Source organism: Chenopodium quinoa, unplaced genomic scaffold (assembly GCF_001683475.1).
Source record: "Chenopodium quinoa cultivar QQ74 unplaced genomic scaffold, ASM168347v1, whole genome shotgun sequence".
NCBI classification, from domain to species: domain Eukaryota; kingdom Viridiplantae; phylum Streptophyta; class Magnoliopsida; order Caryophyllales; family Amaranthaceae; genus Chenopodium; species Chenopodium quinoa.
This window is the reverse complement of record NW_018743252.1, coordinates 5,702,723-5,723,307: the sequence shown is the minus strand read 5'-3', so window position 1 is coordinate 5,723,307 and position 20,585 is coordinate 5,702,723. Positions and strand designations below refer to the sequence as shown.

At 41.7% G+C, this 20,585-nt stretch overlaps 2 protein-coding genes across 2 annotated transcripts; both read right to left on the bottom strand.

Moving 5' to 3' along the window:
- Window positions 1-2,032: 2,032 nt before the first annotated feature.
- Window positions 2,033-2,470, bottom strand: LOC110734901. Its single transcript, XM_021915029.1, has one exon. It carries the CDS (start codon window positions 2,468-2,470, stop codon window positions 2,033-2,035), a length of 438 nt encoding a protein of 145 aa, XP_021770721.1.
- A 2,429-nt stretch (window positions 2,471-4,899) lies between these two features.
- On the bottom strand, window positions 4,900-5,766 carry LOC110734899 (DNA damage-inducible protein 1-like). The gene is made up of 2 exons (XM_021915028.1): window positions 5,593-5,766; window positions 4,900-5,478 (listed from the first exon to the last, which is right to left on the bottom strand). The coding sequence occupies exons 1-2, from the start codon at window positions 5,764-5,766 to the stop codon at window positions 4,900-4,902; spliced, it is 753 nt and encodes a 250-aa protein (XP_021770720.1).
- Between the last annotated feature and the right edge of the window lie 14,819 nt (window positions 5,767-20,585).

Genomic DNA, 20,585 nt, shown 5'->3' with positions numbered 1-20,585 from the left:
CTCCTGTATACCGGCTATGATGGCCGCATGATTAGAAGAGACAAGTGGAGTAGTGGAAGAGGAGGAAGGTCCAGCAGGCTCTCGCCTATGGTAAGTCCTCGTGGGGGCAACTGGTGGAGGTGGACCACTAGGAGCCTCTAAAATGTAAGAGGGCTGGTGAGGGTGAATCTTAGTGAGCTCAGGGGCGGGTAAGGGGATAGAACGCCTAGTGCTCTTGTCAAGGAGCTAACTATAACTACCAAAATCCACCGACAACCAGCCGAGGTAGTGCTGGTCCAAAGTGATAGGACCCGGCACGGGTGTGTGTTGGGCTTCAGTAAAGCCCTCCTTGACTGCTAGGTGAGTCACCAAACCACCTAAAATTATGGGGATGTTAGTGTGGTCTCCATTGGGTTTAATAATGGTGAAAGTGGCTCCTTGTTTCCTAAGGTGAAGGGCGAATAGGTGGGCTATGTTCATACGAAATCCCTCCTCATCATCCCCGTACCTCAAATAGCTACCCAAAATGGCTACCTCATTCGCCCTAACATTGTTAGGTTCTATCCTCCCAAACATAGTCCACCCCGAGAAACGAGTCCATAGCCTAAGGACGGGTTGGTAGATTTTATGGGCTCGGGCATGTTACATTGAGTCAATGTTTTCCCCCGTCATAGCCAAACACAATTCCCCTGAGGTAAAGTTATTCGGTTTCATAATTAGTCCTGTAGATGGGAGGCCAAATTTTCTAGCAAAACCGTCTAAGGTAAGGCGATGGGATTTGTTCATCAACCTATAGACCACATGTGTAACTAGCCCATCCCTCCCCTTAACAACATTAAAGGAGCTAAAAAATTCAAGAGTTATGTCTTCATATGTATAGTGTATCATGTTGAATAATTGAGACATACCACGCTTAGCAAACAATGTTCTACACTCAGAATCAATCCCTAGTTTAGAAAGAAGAGAACGATCAATAAAGCGAGAATCTAGATATTACCTTTCGATGTTGAAGTTCAAGTAAACACGTCTTTTGGTTCGGGAACTCGGCCACGAACCTAATGTTGGGGTAGGCAGGGATGCTCTCCAAGTTGAGTTGGGGTTGTTGAGGTGCTCCTCTACTCCTCTTCCTTGAAGCCATGGATGACTCTTGAAGCTTTCTCTCTCTAAACTAAGAAAGCTGGGGTTTAGGGTTAGAAATGTATGTGAAGGTAAGAGAGATAGTTATGGAGGTTCAGAAGTGAATAGGGAAGATAAGGGATGAAGAAATTAAGCAATTTGGGTGAGATTTGTGGAGGTTAGGGGAGATGATGGGAGTTAGGGTTTAAGGATTTGGGGATTTTTAGAGAGAGAAGGTGTGAGAAATTGGGGTTGTAAATAAGAAATAAGGAGGGGAAAGGGAAAGTTTATTTCTTGAAATAACAAAACTCTGTAGCTACCCCTTCACGCCCGATCGGGCTGGGCTTGCCCGGCTTGACCGGGCAGAGAAGGTTACTTTAACCTTCAATTTCTCAAAATTCTTCTCCTAAACTTGACTCTCGCGCTCGATCGGGCAGGGGTTGCCCGGTCTGATTAGGCGCTGAAGACTAAAAATTTAGCGTCTTGTGCTGCTACTTTCTACCTTCCCTCGCCCGATCAGGTGCCTTATGCGCGGTCTCACCGGGCAGTAGGAGGTAGATATTGTCCATCATATTCCCTTCTCTTTTCTTTTTCTCTTCTAATGGATGCCACTCGCGCCTGATCGGGCAAATCTTGCCCGGTCTGACCGGGCAGCGAGTAATTCTCCCAATTATCATCCTTTGATGAATTATCTTGGCATCCGACTTTTTCCATACCTCGGTGTTCTTTGAAAAACAACAAAAACAAATACAAACACAACACAAAACAACAAAAAAAGGAAATAAAAATAAAAATAAAAAACTAAGAAAAATGGGTTGCCTTCGGAAGCGCTTGTTTATGTGGTCGTTAGCTTGACCGTAGTAATGCTCATTGGCTTGGTGATGGGGAGGAGAGTGGGATATAATTTCAACCTTGAGTTGAATAAAAGGACTTGATATCATTCCTTAAATTCTCTTCTCACAAGACCCTTATAATGCCACCTTTTGGTCTTTTCTTTGTACAACTTCGAGCTTTCGTAGGCTTCAAGACGGAGCTCGTCTAGCTCATTTAATTGTAGCAATCTCTTTTCACCCGCTGCTTGAGCGTCGAAATTCAAACTTTTAATAGCCCAAAAGGCTCGGTGTTCTAGCTCGAAAGGTAAGTGGCATGCCTTTCCATACACAAGTCTATATGGGGTTGTACCAATTGGTGTTTTAAAAGTCGTTCGGTATGCCCATAGCGCATCATCAATCTTAGCGGACCAATCTTTCCTTATCCTTGAAACTGTCTTCTCTAGAATAGACTTAATTTCTCGGTTGGATACTTCAACTTGACCACTGGTTTGAGGGTGATAGCCAATTCCAAGCCTATGTTGTACTCCATATTTCTTCAACATTGCTTCAAACCGATGCTCCAAGAAATGTGTTCCTCTGTCACTAATCAACACACGTGGGATACCAAATCAGGGGATAATAATTTTCTTGAAAAATTTACTTACCACACGAGCATCGTTAGTTGGAGTAGTAATAGCTTCCACCCACTTTGACACATAGTCAACGACTACTAAGATGTATCGGTTACCATAGGAAGAAGGAAACGGACCCATGAAGTCTATCCCCCACACATCAAATAACTCGACCTCGAGTATGTTGTTGAGTGGCATCTCATTCCTCCTAGAAATATTGCCCGTCCGTTGACATCGATCACATGCTTTGACATAGGAATACACGTCTCTGAACATGGTTGGCTAATAAAAACCGCACTTCAAGATCTTAGCAGCTGTCTTCAAGGGACCTGCATGTCCACCACACGGTAAGTCATGGCAATGAGAAATACTATTATTTACCTCATTCTTTGGGATGCATCGTCAAATCACAGTATCTGCACATAGCTTATACAAGAAGGGATCTTCCCAGAAGTGTCTCCTCGCTTCATAAAGGAATTTCTTCCTTTGTTGAGATGAGTAGCCGTGAGACATTGTACCCGTGGACAGAAAATTAGCCAAATCAGCATACCAAGGTGATTCAGTTTTCAACAGAGCTAATAAATGTTCAGCAGGGAAAGAATCATCAAAAGGGAGATCGTCCCCATCCTCAGGGTCGAGGAGAAGGCGAGAGAGGTGGTCTGCGACGACATTCTCAGTCCCTCTTGTGCCCTTTATCTCTATATCATAGTCTTGCAATTGACGGATCCACCGAATCAACCGCGGCTTGGCATGAGTTTTTCTCATCAAGTATCTCAATGCTGCATGATCTATGTGAATTATTACTTTTGAGCCAACCAAATAAGAATGAAACTTGTCAATTGCATAAATTACAGCTAGCATCTCCTTTTCAGTTGTGGCATAATTCATCTGAGCAGAGCTAAGAGTTTTACTAGCGTAATAAATAGCATGAAGCTTTTTATCCTTTCGTTGCCCCAGAACGGCTCCTATCGCATAATCACTAGCATCACACATAATTTCAAATGGTAAGGTCCAATCCGGGGGTTACATAACAGGGGCAGAGATCAAAGCTTCCTTCAACCTGTTAAAAGCCACAAGATAAGCATCAGTGAAAATAAATGGAGCATCCTTAGCTAAAAGCTCAGTTAGAAGTCTAGCAATTTTCGAAAAATCCTTAATGAAACGACGGTAAAAACCTGCATGACCAAGAAAACTTCGAACTCCTTTTACAGAGTTCGGAGGGAGTAATCGCTCTATGACCTTTATTTTTGCCTTATCAACTTCGATACCCTTATTGGACACAACATAACCTAAGACAATTCCATGTTGTACCATAAAATGACATTTTCCCAGTTTAAAATAAGATTGACTTTCTGGGATCTATGGAGCACCTTTTTCAAATTTTCAAGACATGCATCAAAAGATGTTCCATAGGCAGAAAAAATCATCCATAAATACTTCCATAGAATTCTTTATGAAACCTGAAAAAATTTCCATCATACAACGTTGAAACGTGGTTGGGGCATTGCATAATCCAAATGGCATCCTGCGATATGCAAAAGTGCCGTATGGACATATGAATGTAGTTTTTTCCTAATCACAAGGACAAATAGGAGTTTGAAAAGAACCCGAATATCCATCCAAATAACAGAAATAGGAATGCTTGCCAAACATTCAAGCATCTGATCAATAAAGGGTAGGGGGAAATCGTCCTTCCGGGGGGCCTTATTTAATTTCCTATAATCAATACACATTCGCCACCCTGTGACAGTCCTAGTGGCGACTGGCTCACCCTTGTCATTCTTGAAAATAGTCATACCTCCTTTTTTTGGTACTACTTGTACATGGCTAACTCACTTACTATCTGAGATAGGGTAGATTATTCCTGCAGCAAGCAATTTCAGAACCTCTTTTTTCACTACCTCCATCTTATTTGGATTAAGCATTCTTTGAGGTTCTACAGAGGAAGCATGATCGTCCTCAAGGATGATTTTATGCATACAAAAAGAAGGATTAATACCCTTAATATCATCAATGGTGTACCCAATAACACTTTTATATTTTCTCAAAACAGTGAGTAATTGCTCTAATTTTGTGTCCTTGAGCTCAGCATTAATAATAATAGGGTATGAATTATTAGGACCAAGATATGCATATTTAAGATTAGAGGGAAGGGGTTTCAACTCTACCTCAGGAGGCGTAGTACTCTCCCCAACACTCGCTGCACTAAGTACTTCTCTGATTGGAATAGTGATTAGGTTGGCTTTTGCTTCCTCAAGTAGCCTTGTGTACTCCTTTGATTCCCAATCTTCATCATCAACATTCCCCAGTAGTATTGTTTCAAGTGCATAATCTATTTTACTCAAGGGGAGTTGCACACTCTATAGATCGTCAAGGACCTCCACTTGACAAACAGTCTCTCCCATAGAAGGAGTGCCCATAGCATTCAAAAGTGAATACTCCATTTTCTCGTCCCCAACCTCAAAAGTGATTTTGCCATTTTTCATGTCAAAAATTGCGCCTGCAGTAGCTAAGAATGGCCTACCAAGAATAATGGGAACATGTGCATCCTCCTCCATCTCCATCACAACAAAATCGCAGGGAATAAAGATTTTTCCTACGCGAAGAGGCACATCCTCAAGTACACCTAAAGGAAACTTAACCGACCTATCTGCAAGTTGTAGAGATATGCGTGTAGGCATAAGTTCACCCATTTGAAGCTTCTTACAAATGGAAAGTGGCATGAGACTCACACTTGCACCAAGATCACACAATGCCCTGTTAATTTCAATGTCTCCAAGTTTCACTGGAATTGAATAGCTACCTGGATCACCTAATTTCTTAGTGAGTGTGTTTTGCAAAATTGCACTACACTCTGCAGTCAAAGCAACTGTAGCATTCTCTTCTAGATTTTTCTTATTAGAGAGCATATCCTTTAAAATTTTTGCATAAGATGGCATCTTAGATATTGCATTTAAGAGTGGAATATTAATATGAAGCTTTTTCAAAATATCAAGAAATTTTCCATACTTTTTCTCTAACTTGGCTTAGGCTAACCTCTACGAAAAAGGAACCTTTTGCACATATGGAATAAGAGGTGGTGGAGTTGCTTCCTTTGGCTCTTCCTCGATCATCGGACTATCATTCACCTTCTCACTTTCGCCTACCCCTTCAACAACCTCTTTTGATGGCTCCTTGATAGGAGGATCTTCTAATTGCTTTCCACCCCTCAAAATTACAGCATTCATATGCCCCTTTTGTGGTTACTCTGTCTGACCCGGAAAAGTGCCCGGTGTCTTTAAAGATTGGCCAACTTGATGAGTAAGTTGACTTACCTGATTTTCCATGAGCTTACTCTGGGCTTGTAACTGTTGTATAGAACTATTTTGTTGTTGGATGGAATTGTTGGTTGTGGTGATAAAATTTTCCAACATTAGTTGAAGGTTGGATTTTTGAGGAGGTGGTTGAATAGGTTGTTGGACTGGAGGTGGCCTTGGTTTGAAACCAGGTGGTGCATTGTAGTTGTTGGTTTGAGGTGGTGGTGGAGGTCGATTTTGTTGGGCTTAGGTATTCTTATAGGAAAAATTTGGGTGACTCTTCCAACCTTCATTAATGTGTTAGAGTGGGGGTCATATGGCCTTTTGGGGTTGGAAGTATATAATGCATTGGCTTCTTCAATCGACATGTCATTTGAATTTTGTGGGCAATTGGGTGCAATGTGACCTTGCACATTACACATTTGACAAGTCTATGGTAAGCTAGCGGATGTTCCAGCTTGGAGTCTATCAAAGTTGTTTGTCAATGTCTGCACAGAACTAGTCAAAAGAGTTAGAGCATCAACATCTAATTTACCTCCCTTCTTCATATTATGTCGGCCTCCTGGATGATAATTATCATTTTCCACCATCTTCTCAATCAGCTTCTTTGCCTCAGTTGGGTTCTTTGTCAAGAGAAAACCTCCTGATGCAGCATCAATGTAGATTCGGAACTCAGGGGTTAGGCCATTATAGAAGGTTTAAATCAACATCCATTCAGGAATACCATGGTGAGGGCATTGCCTCTGCAATCGTTTAAATCTCCTCCATGCTTCATAAAGGGACTCATCATCTGACTGCCTGAAGGTAGATAGTTCGTTTCTTAGCCTTGCAGTCTTTTCCTGTCCCAAGAACTTAACCAGGAAAACTTTCACCAGCTTGTCCCATGTATCAAACGAGCCAGTTCCTTCATCTCTCAACCATTCTTTTGCCCTATCCCATAGTGAAAAAGGGAAAAGGCGAAGCCTGATAGCATCATTTGTAACACTATTCATTTTCATAGTATCACATTTCTCCAAGAAACTACCAATATGACTTACTGGGCAATTATGTAGTGTGCCTGCAAATGAATCATTGGAGATGAATTGAATGAACTGTGATTTCAATTCGAAGTGCTGAGCATTGACTGGTCTGACAATGCTAAAGAGGAGTCCGATTGACGTATCAGGAATACCGTACTCAAAAAGAGATTTCGTGCCTTCTTCCATGTTTCTGTTGTTTCGATATCTCCCTCTTCTTCTACCTCTTCGTCTCCATACTGTTGCTTCGATTTCAAAATCAAAAGGTGCTAAATCGTCTGACCCTGAAAGTCATGTTTGCATGCAACAAAGAACTAAAAGAAGAGTATCAAAAACACAAGGAACAATAGCCGAAGCAACGAATAAAGCGTAGCAAAAACGAATCACAAATAATCAGAAAGAAACCGTTAGTCCCCGGCAACGGTGCCAAAATTTGATAGGCGTGCCGTGTACCTAACAAAAATAAACCTAACTAGACCACTATGTAGATGGGCAAGTAAGGATCGAATCCCAAGAGACAAAGGTTCACCTAATTAAATAGACTCAAGCAATCACTAAGCAAGTAACAAATCAATGGTGATGAACTTCTAAGAAATAATAATTAAAGGACTCAATTAATCTAAAGAATGTGATAAATCAATGAACTAAAGCATCCAAGATCAAGCATTACCACGAATATAACCAATGCATAAATAATTCTACCACCAATAACAATTCAATCGACAAGAGGAAAAGAATTCCCTAATCAATACCAAAGGTCTCTTCTGAGTTATCAATGGCTTCCCAAATCAACTATCAAGCCTATTTCCATGGAATCAAACAAATAAGGGACATTAAACACAATACTTAACTTCCTAATCATTCAATCATCTACTTCCGTGATGACCTTCAAACCCTTAATTGAAATACCCAAATCCCGTTTATATTCAACTTCCGTTGCAATAAAACCAAAGGGATGATAACAATACCAATTATTCCTAATCTAGTATTGGCATAAACACAATCAATCAAGCATGTCAATTGGAAATATTATTCGAGAATTTAAAGATTAAATCTAAGCATTAATCATATCTGGGCCTTGCAAGATCCCGGATTATGAATCTACTCACACATAATAGCAAAACCAATAATAAGATTTAATAGAGAAAACATAATCAATAAGCAATAATAAATGAAAGAGAAGTGAGATAGATGAATACCAAAATTGCTTCAATTGAAAGAACTTGAATTGTTGATGAACAATAATCAAACTAAAAGAGGAATTAAAATGCTTAAAGAAAGTAAAACTAGGGTTCATAAAGAAAACTAAAACTATAGGATATAATAATGTGTGTTTTAATTGTGATTACAAAGGGTATTTATACCCCCAAAAACATAGAATTGCGAAAATAAGCAAATCGTCTTCCGCAAAGCAGTGCCCGTTCCAACCGGGCGAGAAGTGCCCTGTTGGGTTTCGTAGCGTCCAACGCTACGCGGAAGAGAAACCCGCCCAAGACCCGCCCCAATAATTACAGCAATAAAGCATGCATAAACATAATTAAACAATAATTAAGAAAAGGGATAAAGAAGTAATACCCTTGAAGCGTGCTTCGCTCGTAAACCAAGCTCTTACTTCGAAGCTTAAAGCCTCACAAGCGTGACGGCCTCCAACGACTCGTACCCACGACCCAACCCGAACGATCTTCGTCTCGAGGGTTAGTCGAGACTTGACCAAGTATAAAACTAGAGTTTTACGAACTTAAAGGTTTTCTCAATAATAAGAGATGCCTTTTTGAGTTCCACTCAAGTTGTTTTCCTAGATGCCCAATCATGGGGTATTTATAGGGAAATGCAACTTGCACTCTCATTCATGATCAATGTGGGATAGTTGTGTTTTTCAACTAATTTATTTAAATCAAAAATAAATTATAAACAATGCAATCAACAATCAACAAGTGGCATGAGGAGAGGGGAGGTTAGGTGAGGACCATAACCATGGGGGGACCATTGCCTTGCTCCCCAAGGCATGGCTCTAAGCCTTGGTCCCCACTCTCCTTAAACTGGCACCAAGCAAGGGGTGAGCTGGCTGCCATGCCTTGCTGGCCAGCTAGCACAGCCAGCACAGCACAGCTAGCACGCACAGCCCAGCCAGCACATGCGTGCTGCTAGCGAGCCACGCATGCTGCTGTGCTAGGCGAGGCCTCTAGCTCGTTGCTGCTGCTGGGCGAGGCTCCTAGCTCGCTGTGCTTGGTGCTGCCATGCGAAGGCACGCACACACGCAAGCACGCTACTGCTGCTTGGTGCTGCCATGCAAAGGCACGCACGCAAGCACGCTTGGTGCTACCATGCGAAGGCACGCACACACGCGACAAGTACGAGCTAAGCCGTAGCCTCGCATTGGCTTAGTCATGCGACTGCTAGGCTAGCCTAGGTGTCACGGTCCGAAAGGTTTGACACCGGATCGTGCGGCGCGCTCTTATCTTTTGGAAGCAAGAACGCAAGCCTAGAGTGAGAGAGGTTCGTGGGCACACAGCAACACGGACCAAGGGTATCTAATTGAGGCACTCGTTAGCAACGAGTGCGGGGTCGGGGCTTGTGACGGCCGATACTTCGAAGCGGGCACAAGCGGAACCGATAAGGATGTAGACGTCTTTGAGGGTCTCTTGGTTTGGTGGGGAGCTTTAAAACAAGGCAAGAACAATATCTATAAAGGCTTAAATCAACACACAAGTCTTAAAGCAAAGGCAACACGAATAGGAGCTTTCATTCATTCAACCACTCGCTCCATATAGAGCTTTATTTTGATTACATGGAGAAATACTAGTGAACACTGAAATTACAGTAACACAATAATCTCCTCTAGCGTCTAGACTACTTACAAGAATACATTGAAAGTATAACATAAACTAAGTAGAGACATAAGAAAGCAAAATAAGGGCAAAAGAAAGGAAAATACATGATGGAAGAGGTTGGATCCTAACATCCTCCCCCACTTAAGCTATCGACGTCCTCGTCTAATTATAAAATATGACTAAGGAGACTAAAGAGGTTCTTGATCCTTAGGTCTCTGCTGAAGAGGTGTTGCACTGTCTGCTTCTAATGCTGGCTCGGGTGCTGATGTTGCGGCTTGAGTCTTCTTGATCTGGGTTGTAGGGCTTGAGGCGGCTGACGTGAAAGACTAGGTGTATCTTCATCCATGCTGGAGGTTCGACCTTGTACGCATTCTTCCCTATCTGTTTTATGATGCGGATGGGGCCTTCGTATTTTCTGATCAACCTTCGATCTCTTCCTCTCAAGAACTTCAGTTGTTCGGGTAACACTTTCACCATCACCATATCCCCAACATCAAACTCCAACGGCCTTCTATTTTGATCAGCCCACTTCTTCATTCTCCTAGCTGCTCGCTCTAAGTAGGCCCGAGCAATCTCTGTGTTTTGCTCCCACTCCCTTGTGAATTCTCGAGCTTGAGCACTTCGTCCGGCTTCGGTGTCTGCTACTGTGTGAGGCAGAGAGGTTGTTGGCCCATGATCAGCTCGAAAGGGCTCTTGTTTGACGAGGAGCTCTTTTGGGCGTTGAAACAAAGTTGATTTACATCGAGGAGTCTCACCTAATCCTTCTAATTGGCACTGACGAAGTGGCGCAAATATTCTTCAAGTAACCCATTGAATCTATCTGTCTGCCCATCTGATTGTGGATGATGACTTGATGACATATTGAGTTCTGACCCCATCATCCAAAACAACTCTGACCAGAAGATGCTTGTGAATCTCGTGTCTTTATCGCTCACTATACTCTTGGGGAGTCCCCAATACTTCACAACATGCTTGAAAAATAATGAGGCAGTTTCTTCGGCACCACATGCCTTTTGCATTGGAACAAAGGTAGCATATTTTGAGAATTTATCTACAACCACCATTGCTACGGAGAGCTGGTCCACCTTTGGGAGGCCACTAATGAAGTCCATGGATACACTCTCCCAAGGGCGAGTAGGGATTGGTAACGGTTTAAGGAGCCCACCAGACTTGTGTCGGTCGACCTTGTCTTGTTGACACACCAGACAAGTTCTTGCGTAGTTCATCACGTCCTCTTTGATTCCCGGCCAATAGTATCCTGTGCCAACCAGGATGACCTGTCCATAGCGTGTCGTGGCATTCCCTTAAGAGCATTTTTCTCAAACCACCTGCTCTCGGGATGAAGAGTTTTTTTCCTTTTGTATAGACGAGCCCATAGACGAGCCCATCTTCCATCCAGAAACGTCTAGTTTTCCCTTCTTCAATCAGTTTCTTGATGGTTCCTGTCATCGGATCATCTCCTAAGTAAGCTTTAACTTGATCACGCACAGAGGTAGCGACGTTGCTTGAAGTTAAAGGAGCTAATCTTTGTAGGGGTGCCAGGTCTTCTCGCCTGCTCAGCGCATCCGCTACCCTGTTGCTAGCCCCTGTTCTGTATGCAAACTCTACGTCGAACTCAGCTAAGGATTCTTGCCATCGAGCCTGTCTTCCCGTCAACTTAGGCTGAGAGAAAAAGTGGGTTGCAGCAGTGTTGTCGGTGCGGACGATGAACTTCGATCCCAACAAGTAATGTCTCCAGCCCCTAAGGTAGTGCACAATATCTAGGAGGTCCTTCTCTTGTGCTGCGTAATTCCTTTCAGCACTGTTCAACTTTCGACTCTCGAATGCAATGGGATGGCCATCTTGGAGTAGTACTCCTCCCAAGGCAAAATCGGATGCATCCGTCTCTACTTCAAAGGGTTTGTTAGGGTTAGGGAGAGTGAGGACTGGCTCTCTCACTACTGAATCTTTCAATTTCTGAAAAAAGCTTTTTGCTGTTTCTCTGACCATTCCCAACGACGATCCTTCTGCAAAAGGTCAGTGAGGGGACTAGCTAACTCGGAGTATCTCTTGATAAATCTGCGGTAATAATTTGCCAAGCCTAGAAAGGACCAAAGCTCGGAAGTGTTCCTTAGATCTTTCCAATCCTGAATTGCTTGTATCTTCTTTGGATCCATCCTTAAGCGACCTTTACCTACAAAGTGTCCCAAGAACCCAACTTCTTCTTGGGAAAAGGCACATTTTTCTCGCTTGACGAACAGATGATGTTTTCGCAGCTTCTCAAACACCTTCCTCAAGTGGTCGAGATGTTTTTTTGAAGGTCTTGCTATAGATTACAATGTCATCCAAGTACACTACTACAAATTTGTCGAGAAATTCATGGAACACTTGGTTCATCAAGATGTAGAAGGTTGCGGGGGCATTGGTCAACCCAAACGGCATAACTAGCCACTCAAATGCTGCATATCTTGTCACACATGCGGTCTTCGGTTCATCTCCTTGAGCAATGCGAACCTGGTGGTAGCTAGATTTCAAATCCAACTTCGTGAAGAACACTGCATCCCCTAGTTGATCAAACAATTCCGCCACCAATGGAATGGGGTAATGATTCCGCACTGTGATCTATTTGAGGGCTCGGTAGTCTATGCACAATCGGAGGCTCTTATCTTGTTTCTTCTGGAAGAGCACTAGAGCTCCATAAAGAGCTTTCGAGGGGCGGATGAAACCTGACTCTAGTAAGTCTTCCAGTTGCTTTCTAAGTTCCGCTAGCTCGGGGGGGGGGGGGGGGGGCATGCGGTAAGGGCTTCAAGAAGGGGGCCTCGAACCAGGAATAAGTTCAATCTCGTGATCCACAACTCTCCTAGGAGGAAGCACCTTTGGGAGTTCCTTCGGGAGAAGATCTTCAAATTCTGTGAGAAGCTCATCTAAGGCTGCGGGGATTTCATGAGGTGCTTCATCTTTATTCACTAATATGGTAGCAAGGAATGTGGGTTCATTCCTTTTCAACCCTTTTTTTAGTTGCATTGGCGAAAGGAGGGGGCCTTTAGACCCTTTTCTCATCTTGCAAGTCTTGAGGAGGCAAGGCTGTTATCCAGCTACTAATATTGACCCCAGGTGGGGCATCGGGACAACTTTACTTGCACGTAGGAAGTCCATACCGAGTACAAGGTTAAAGTCATCCATGGTGGCTACAGTGAAATCCAGGTTTCCGCTCCAGTCCCCTAGCTTTGTTCGAATGTTCCTTGCAACCCCATGAATTGGCTTGGCGGCTGAGTTCACAGCTTTCATACTACCCCCTTCTTGAATCGGCTTCAGCCCCAATCTTTGAGCTTCTCCTTGGGATATGAAGTTATGGGTGGCCCCGGTGTCAATCATCGCATTGCCCCTCCTCCCATTCACCAACACTTCTACGTACATCAACTCAGTGTTTTTGGACCTCCCCTAGGGCTCTTCCTTTCCCATGGCGTACAACATGTGCACCGCGCCCAACCTTGATGGCTCTTTCTCATCGGGCTCTACCTCGCATGCTTCTTCGGTCTGTTTTGACTTCACCGTCATCGCATATAACTTCTTTTGGAGATTATCGATTTCTCCCTTATGACGGCATTCGAACCACTTGTGAGGGCCCCGACAGAGGATGCATGTTAGGGGTTTATTCCCCGTTGAAAAGGTTGATGTGCTTCCTTTACTTGATGAAGAGGAGGCTCCACTCCTTCTAGAATCGTCCCCCACGGTCTTGTTGTACCTACTCCCAACATTGTTTGAGCTAACTTGGGAGGCGGGGTGTTGGCTTTTAGGAGCGCTTGTTGCTTGTCCATTGTTCCCCTTTTTCTGATTAGGGCCCTTATCGGGTGAGTAATCCATTAACTTCTCAGCTGCTGCTATAGCACCAGCTAGAGTGTCTATATTTTGGCGTCAAATCTCTCGTTGCGCCCAATCCTTCAAGTCTCGCACAAAGTTGAACAACCGATCCTTCTCTGACATATCTTGGATCTCTAACATGCACGCACAATATTCCTTCACATATTCTCGAATGGAATTCTTGTGGTGTAGGGGTGGTTAACTTCGTGCGAGCCACAAACTCGGTGTTGTCCGGGCAGAACTGGTTCTTGATCTCCTTCTTGAGATCCTCCCAACCATCAAGCGTGACTCATTTTTCTTGAATGTCGGCATATTTGGTGCGCCACCACAATTTCGCGTCCTCTACTAGATACATGGTGGCAGTATCCACCTTGAAGGGATCCTCTATTTGACAAATCCGGAAGTATTGTTCCATGTCAAAGATGAAGTTGTCGACTTGCTTCGAATCTCTTGCCCCATCGAAGGGTTGGGGCTTAGGCGGCTTTATCTTTGCACCCCTATTACCCCCAAAGCCTTGTTGAGCATGCATAGTGGCACACTTGTCGAGTGCCTCATCAGCTAGTCCCTGGACACAATTCAATTGCTTCAACAATCCATCTACTATGGAACGTAGATTGCTGATTTCATTATCCTGCTTGATCACAATATCTTCGAGCTTGGGCATCCTTTCCTCTAGGAATGCCCATTGTTCGGACTTGCCCTCAAGCCAGGCCAGCCGTTGTTCGATGGTAAATTCGAGATTATCTCCCATCACTGGTGTGCTACTTGAACACGAGTCTAGGCAATGACGCAGCGTTGGCTCTGATACCAACTGACACGGTCCAAAAGGTTTGACACCGGATCGTGCGGCAAGCTCTTATATTTTGGAAGAAAGAACTCAAGCCTAGAGTGAGAGAGGTTCGTGGGCACACAGCAACACGGACCAAGGGTATCTCAATGAGGCACTCGTTAGCAACGAGTGCGGGGTCGGGGCTTGTGACGGCCGATACTTCGAAGCGGGCACAAGAGGAACCGACAAGGATGTAGACGTCTTTGAGGGTCTCTTGGTTTGGTGGGGAGCTTTAAAACAAGGCAAGAACAATATCTATAAAGGCTTAAATCAACACACAAGTCTTAAAGCAAAGGAAACACGAATAGGAGCTTTCATTCATTCAACCACTCGCTCTATATAGAGTTTTATTTTGATTACATGGAGAAATACTAGTGAACACTGAAATTACAGTAACACAATAATCTCCTCTAGCGTCTAAACTACTTACAAGAATACATTGGAAGTCTAACATAAACTAAGTAGAGACATAAGAAAGCAAAATAAGGGCAAAAGAAAGGAAAATACATGATGTAAGAGGTTGGATCCTAACACTAGGCCACCGCGTGCATCGCAAGGCATACTACAAACCAAGCATGCATGTGCGTTCTAGGCTTGCAGGCCAAGCATTCATGTGCGTGCTAGGCTTGCTGGTCGAGCATGCTAGCGTGCTAATGTGCAGGGCCACGCACCATGCCGAGCTTGCTAGCATCGCAAGCTAGCATCACTGGCTCGCTAGCTGGTGCAGCATGGCCAGCATTGTTGGCGCACTAGGCGTGCTAGCATGCTAGTGCCTCGCACATAGTAGCAACAACCTCAGCATCGCAAGGCCGGTAGCACGCAAATGCTTTTTGAGCCTCACGAGCACGAGCATCGTAAGCAGGGTGCTATGCGTGCATGTGCTGCGGTTGTGCATGCTTGCTAACATGGCGGCACTAGCCACATGCATCGCAGCACTCTTGCACAACAGCACGTATTGTAGCAGCAGCCCACATTGCGTGCGTGGCCTGCTTGCTGCACGCATGCGTGTGTAAGCTGGTTGGGCAGCCCAGCCTTGGTGCTAGGCGCTAGATGGGCAGCATTGGCAGCCAAGGCAGGCTGCAAGTCAGCCATGCGTGAGGTCAGCAATGGTCAATAGAGGGGATCAGTCTTGGTGCATTTGCTTGGGGAGCAAGTGATGCTTTGGTCCCCTCCTTTGGTGGTCCTCACCTACTCTTGCTCACCATGTGCCACTTGGAGCTTGTTGATTCATTTGCAAATTAATTTGTTTTTGAATTAAAAATAAATTAAACAAAATGCAATTCTCCCACATTGAAGGGAGATGGGAAATCAAGGCTCATTTCCCTATAAATACCCAAGTTTTGGGTTTGGGAAAAAACACTTGAGTTGAACTCAATAAGGCATCTCCTTGAAAGTGAGAAAACCTTTAAGTTCGTAATACACTAGTTTTTCTTAGGTCGGGTCGAGGGTGCGAGCCGTCGAAGGCTTGCACACTTGCGAAGCTAGAGCTTTCAAGTAAGAGCTCGTAAGCGAGCGAAGCACGCGTCGAGGGTAAGAATATCTTTTCTCTTTCTCTCTATTTTGTTGTTTAATTATGTGATTGCATGTTTAGTTACTTTAATTAGTGTGCGGGTCTTAGGCGGGTTTAATTCCGCTTATTGTTGGACACTACGAAACCCAACAGCGGTATCGGAGCCACACTCATTTAGTTATTATAAATAATAATTAATTGAGGTGATTTAAAATGTATTTAAATTTCTAGTTTTGCTTTCTAATTAAATTAGAAGCTCGTTTTAATTAGTTTTAATCTTGTATTTATACTAATTTTGGCTGACCAACCCGGATTTTGACCCAAAAATAGTGAATTTTGGGTGGAATCAATGTTCTAAATCGTTTTTGGTCCTTTTTAAGGCTTTTTAGAAGCCAAAATCCACCGAGAAACATGTTTTTCGAGGAGTTTTTTGTTTTAGATGAAAAAGTTTAAATCTTGAAACCTTGATTAATTATGGCATGTTAAAGGTAGATTAAATATATGGTTACATCACTAATCTATTGCAATAATAAACCTTATTAAGCATGTTTATGAAGTCATATTTGGTGCTTAATTTGGTGAGCTTATTTTTCACATAAACTTGAAATATCACATTTTTGCAAATCAATTGCTTCAAATGTGAATGTTTAAGGTGAATGTGTAATTTTGAAGTCTCTAATATGCTAAAGTTCTAACCTTTAATTGTTTATTTGGTTAGAACTTTGATTTCTAAATTCCATGTTGAACTAATTTTTGGATTTAATCATTTTTGAGTTGATTAAAGTCCTAAAAGTTCAAAACTTGTGATTGAAATTTAACTAATCTTCTTATTGGAAGATGTTATTTTTCAATTATACACAAGTTAGTGTTGGAAATTCTTTATTAGATGAATGGGTTTATTTTTCCAATCTATTTAATTTTGTCAAATCTCATTATTAATTTATGTATGGTTAAATTAATTGTGAGTATAGCCCTTCAATTTTGTAGCATCATGATAAACCGAAAATTGATTTAAAGAATGGTTCTTGAACAATTTTGGTTTGTGCACTGAAATTGAATTTATTTAAGTTAGACTTGTTAATTTTCATTCTTGCTCAATGTTGGTTCTAAAATAAATTTAGAATTGATTTTATGTCACACACATATCGGGATTAGAATCCTGAGATAAAAGCACGCAAATCGAGGCAATGGCCGCCAAAGCACACCACATGGCTAGCCGGGCTGCTCTCGCAACCCACATGTGGCTATCGTGGTGTGCATGGGCTGCTTATGCCTCGAAGTGATGCTAATGTGTGGTAGTTTTAGGATTGGTGCACGCATGTTGCCACACGCATAGTGCGGTGTGTGCATGATTGGTGCATCGAGGATGCAAGGGTGATGTGCACAAGGTACTAAGATAAGGGTGCCTTGGTGCTGCGATGTGTTGCTAGGCAACATAAGCTCTCATGATTTAGGACCTTTGAGGCCATGGCTTGTGTGTGTACAAGTGCGCTGATGTAGCCGATGTAACGTGTATACAACATTGAGATCACTCCCACGTGCTTGGGCCACAAGCGGTTGTGCGGGTGTGGCCATGCAAGACACCTCAAGCCTTAGTTCTATGCAATTAGGGATCGTAATGTATCGTTGGGCTATGTGTTTGCTATTTTACTGTTTTAATCACTCGATAATTTTAACGAGGCTAGGCCTCGGTTTTGCCGGCATTTAAAATATTTTGGCAAAATTTGGGTGAACCGGCTTAATTAATTAGATTAATTAAGTTGGATGCGGAATTTAGTGGGAGCTTTGTTAATTACTCGAGTTAATTTATTATGTTTTAATCACATAATCGGTAAAAAACTTTGACTAGTTTTAATTAGGCTTGTAATTGGACTAACCACCTAAGTTAGTTACTAGTTTGCGCGTGTTATGCATTGTTGCTTGTTTTTCGTTGTAAAATGCATGGGCCATTCACACATAGTGAATGGATGAATGGAATGTATATTGTATCACAGGTTTTGTTAAATTGGCAACTAGTGGGGCCTGACTAGGATAGTAAATACGAACTGCGATCCGTCATGTATTTTTGTGAATCTAAATACAGTCTGCATACCGTTGTGTATTTTTGTACCTTAATATTTAGATTCCTAGTTATAGTAACTAGTAGTTGCATATTTGGTGGAGATGTCTCAAAGACGACATTTATAAGAAAACAAGCCAAGAAGTTGCATCAAAGACCCATGGAGATTTGAAGACTCAAGGGGTCATGCTAGTTGCCAAATGCATCTTTTACTTATGTTCTATATATATATAATTGTGTTTACATATGATTGAATGGTATGACAGATGCATGTTTAGGATTTCAAATGTTGTGATGATTAATTAAGTTCACTTAAATCAACCAACATAGAAACCCAAGGTCCCTATAATATTGAGCCAAATTTGCCATCCAAGAACAACACTTACCGAACTAATGTGCGTATTGATGGGCTACGCCAAAGCGAGGCATCACTACTTCCCTAGGAATGTAAGGTATATTGGGTATACAAGTTGGTCTTAGTTAAGCTCAACGATATCAGTAAGGAGTCCTTAGATGTCGTGGCAATGGAGATAAAATGTCGTGGAAGCATTAGATGCGACTTTTTATTGAACCAAGATTAGATTAGAGCTATTAGAAATTGGATTGCTTACCTTAAAATATTAAGTGTTAAGACAAGCCAAAGCATGCTTAATCACTTTCTGATTTTTGGGATCTTGGAATCGTTTTAGCTAGTGTCATCTAAAAGGGACATATTTTAATGCATGGATAAGACGCGTAATAAGATTGAAAGTTTGCATGTATGCTTTGAATTTGAAACTTATTATGTTATGAACTTGATAAATGGTTATACTTTGCACTTATATTTGTAGAATTCTAAATCAAATTATATTGTTTTCAATGATTGGAAAGGAAATATTTTGAGAATGGTTCTCAAAAAATAAAAGGCATTTCTAAAATACAACTTCTCATAATTGACTTTTATAACTAAAGTCCGAAAGGACGGTTGGATATCATGTATTCAAAATACTAGGTAGTTTTGATGAACATGAAATATTGAGTTGAAAAACTCAAATTGTCAATAGTTGACAACCAGCCACTAGGCGAAAATTGCTAATCAGCACCGGTTCAAACCCCCCATTTCGCACCGGTTTTGAACTGGTTCTGATTTGAGGGATGCCAAATCCCAAGACTTTTCGCACCGGTTCTTGATGTGAACCGGTGCGGAAAAGTCCCTAAAAATATTAAAAAAAACTTTTAGCCAAACAACTAACATTAATATCAGCAAAACAAAGAATAAGAACACAAATTCAGCAAATTTTCTGTCTTTGTAAAACCTACCAGCAAAATAGCTACTTCCTTGAATAAACTGTTGCTGTTTAAAAGAGCATGGAATCACCAAACACAACCTACAAATCCTGCTCAATAAACATTTTAAATACACAATTAGAAAATATAACCAAATTTGAAAAAAAATTAAAACTTGCTTTAAACTCATAGATAACCTTTCGATTACTGCAACAACAACATTATTTATAATTTATAAATAGAATCAGTTCAGCAAACCAGCACATTTCATGATACCTTAATTTAATAAAATTGTAAGCACTTGACATTATAAAATAAATTTTATAATGGTTTCCTTTTCGCATATACAATTCAAAAATTCAAACACGATAATGTCTATGTCTTTTTCATAAAACCACCATTCATTTAAATGACCAGAACGAATCAAATCATATAAACTGCAAATGAATGAAAACAACTTAATCAATATATAAATAATGTAGCTTGTACTTTTCAAAATAAATGAATAATAGCAAAGAAACGGCTCAGTGTCATTGTAAAGTCTAGTATCATTAGACTTAAAATCAAATAAGAGGGAGAAAATCAAACTTAAAATCAAACATCACATACAAACTGAAACTCAAAAACAACAACCAAATAAAAAAATCCAAAATCAAAACCTAAAAACTCAACGAAATCGAAACCCTAACCCAAATTATACAAAATTAACCAAAAAAGGAGGGATAAACCTTGTGAGGAGCAGCGTCGCCATTAGAGATCTAGCCCCTTCAATTGATTCAAAATAGACGCACCCAGAAACCCTACCCTCTAATATTGTAGATTCAAGAAATAGACGGCGGCGGCAATGACGGTTGTCCTTGGTTCGAATTGACGCTGGTTTTCGAAGGAGGGCAGCAGGTCGTTTAAGGCCGATTTCTTCAGTAAATTAGGGTTTGTTTGAGAGAAGAGAGACATAAGAAGGAAGAGGGGAAACACAAAGAACGAAGAGGAGAAATAGAAATAAGGAAAAATTGACAGAGAATTTCGAGTACGCTTCAATGGAGGAGAGAGATAGGAGAGAGGAGAGAGAGGCGGATGAGAGGCAGAGAGAGGAGGAAAGATCGAGGATGAAAGAGAAAAAAAAAAGTATGACAGGGTTTTTTTTTTATTTATCAATAGCTTTCGCATCGGTTCAAACCGAACCGTGGCGATTAACTCATTTTTCGCATTTGGCGGTGCTCATTTAAGTTTTTCTACTAGTGAACATATCTTTTCGCTTCATACACTAATGTGTAAGACTCATTGATGTAGTAATTCAAGTACGAATTAAAGGAAAAGTTGGAACTTTGTTTCACAGCGCATTAGATGCTTAATTATGCCTAACTAAGTGTAAAAGTCAAGGCACTTAAATAAATGGTTC

Bases quoted from the DNA above. Each gene is read 5' to 3' on its own strand.
- LOC110734901 (XM_021915029.1), bottom strand. From the start codon at position 2,470: ATGTTGAAGAAATATGGAGTACAACATAGGCTTGGAATTGGCTATCAC.
- LOC110734899 (XM_021915028.1), bottom strand. From the start codon at position 5,766: ATGAATGCTGTAATTTTGAGGGGTGGAAAGCAATTAGAAGATCCTCCT. The intron at 5,479-5,592 runs GTTCCTTTTTCG...GCAATATCTAAG, and splicing joins TTATTCCATATGTGCAAAAG to ATGCCATCTTATGCAAAAAT.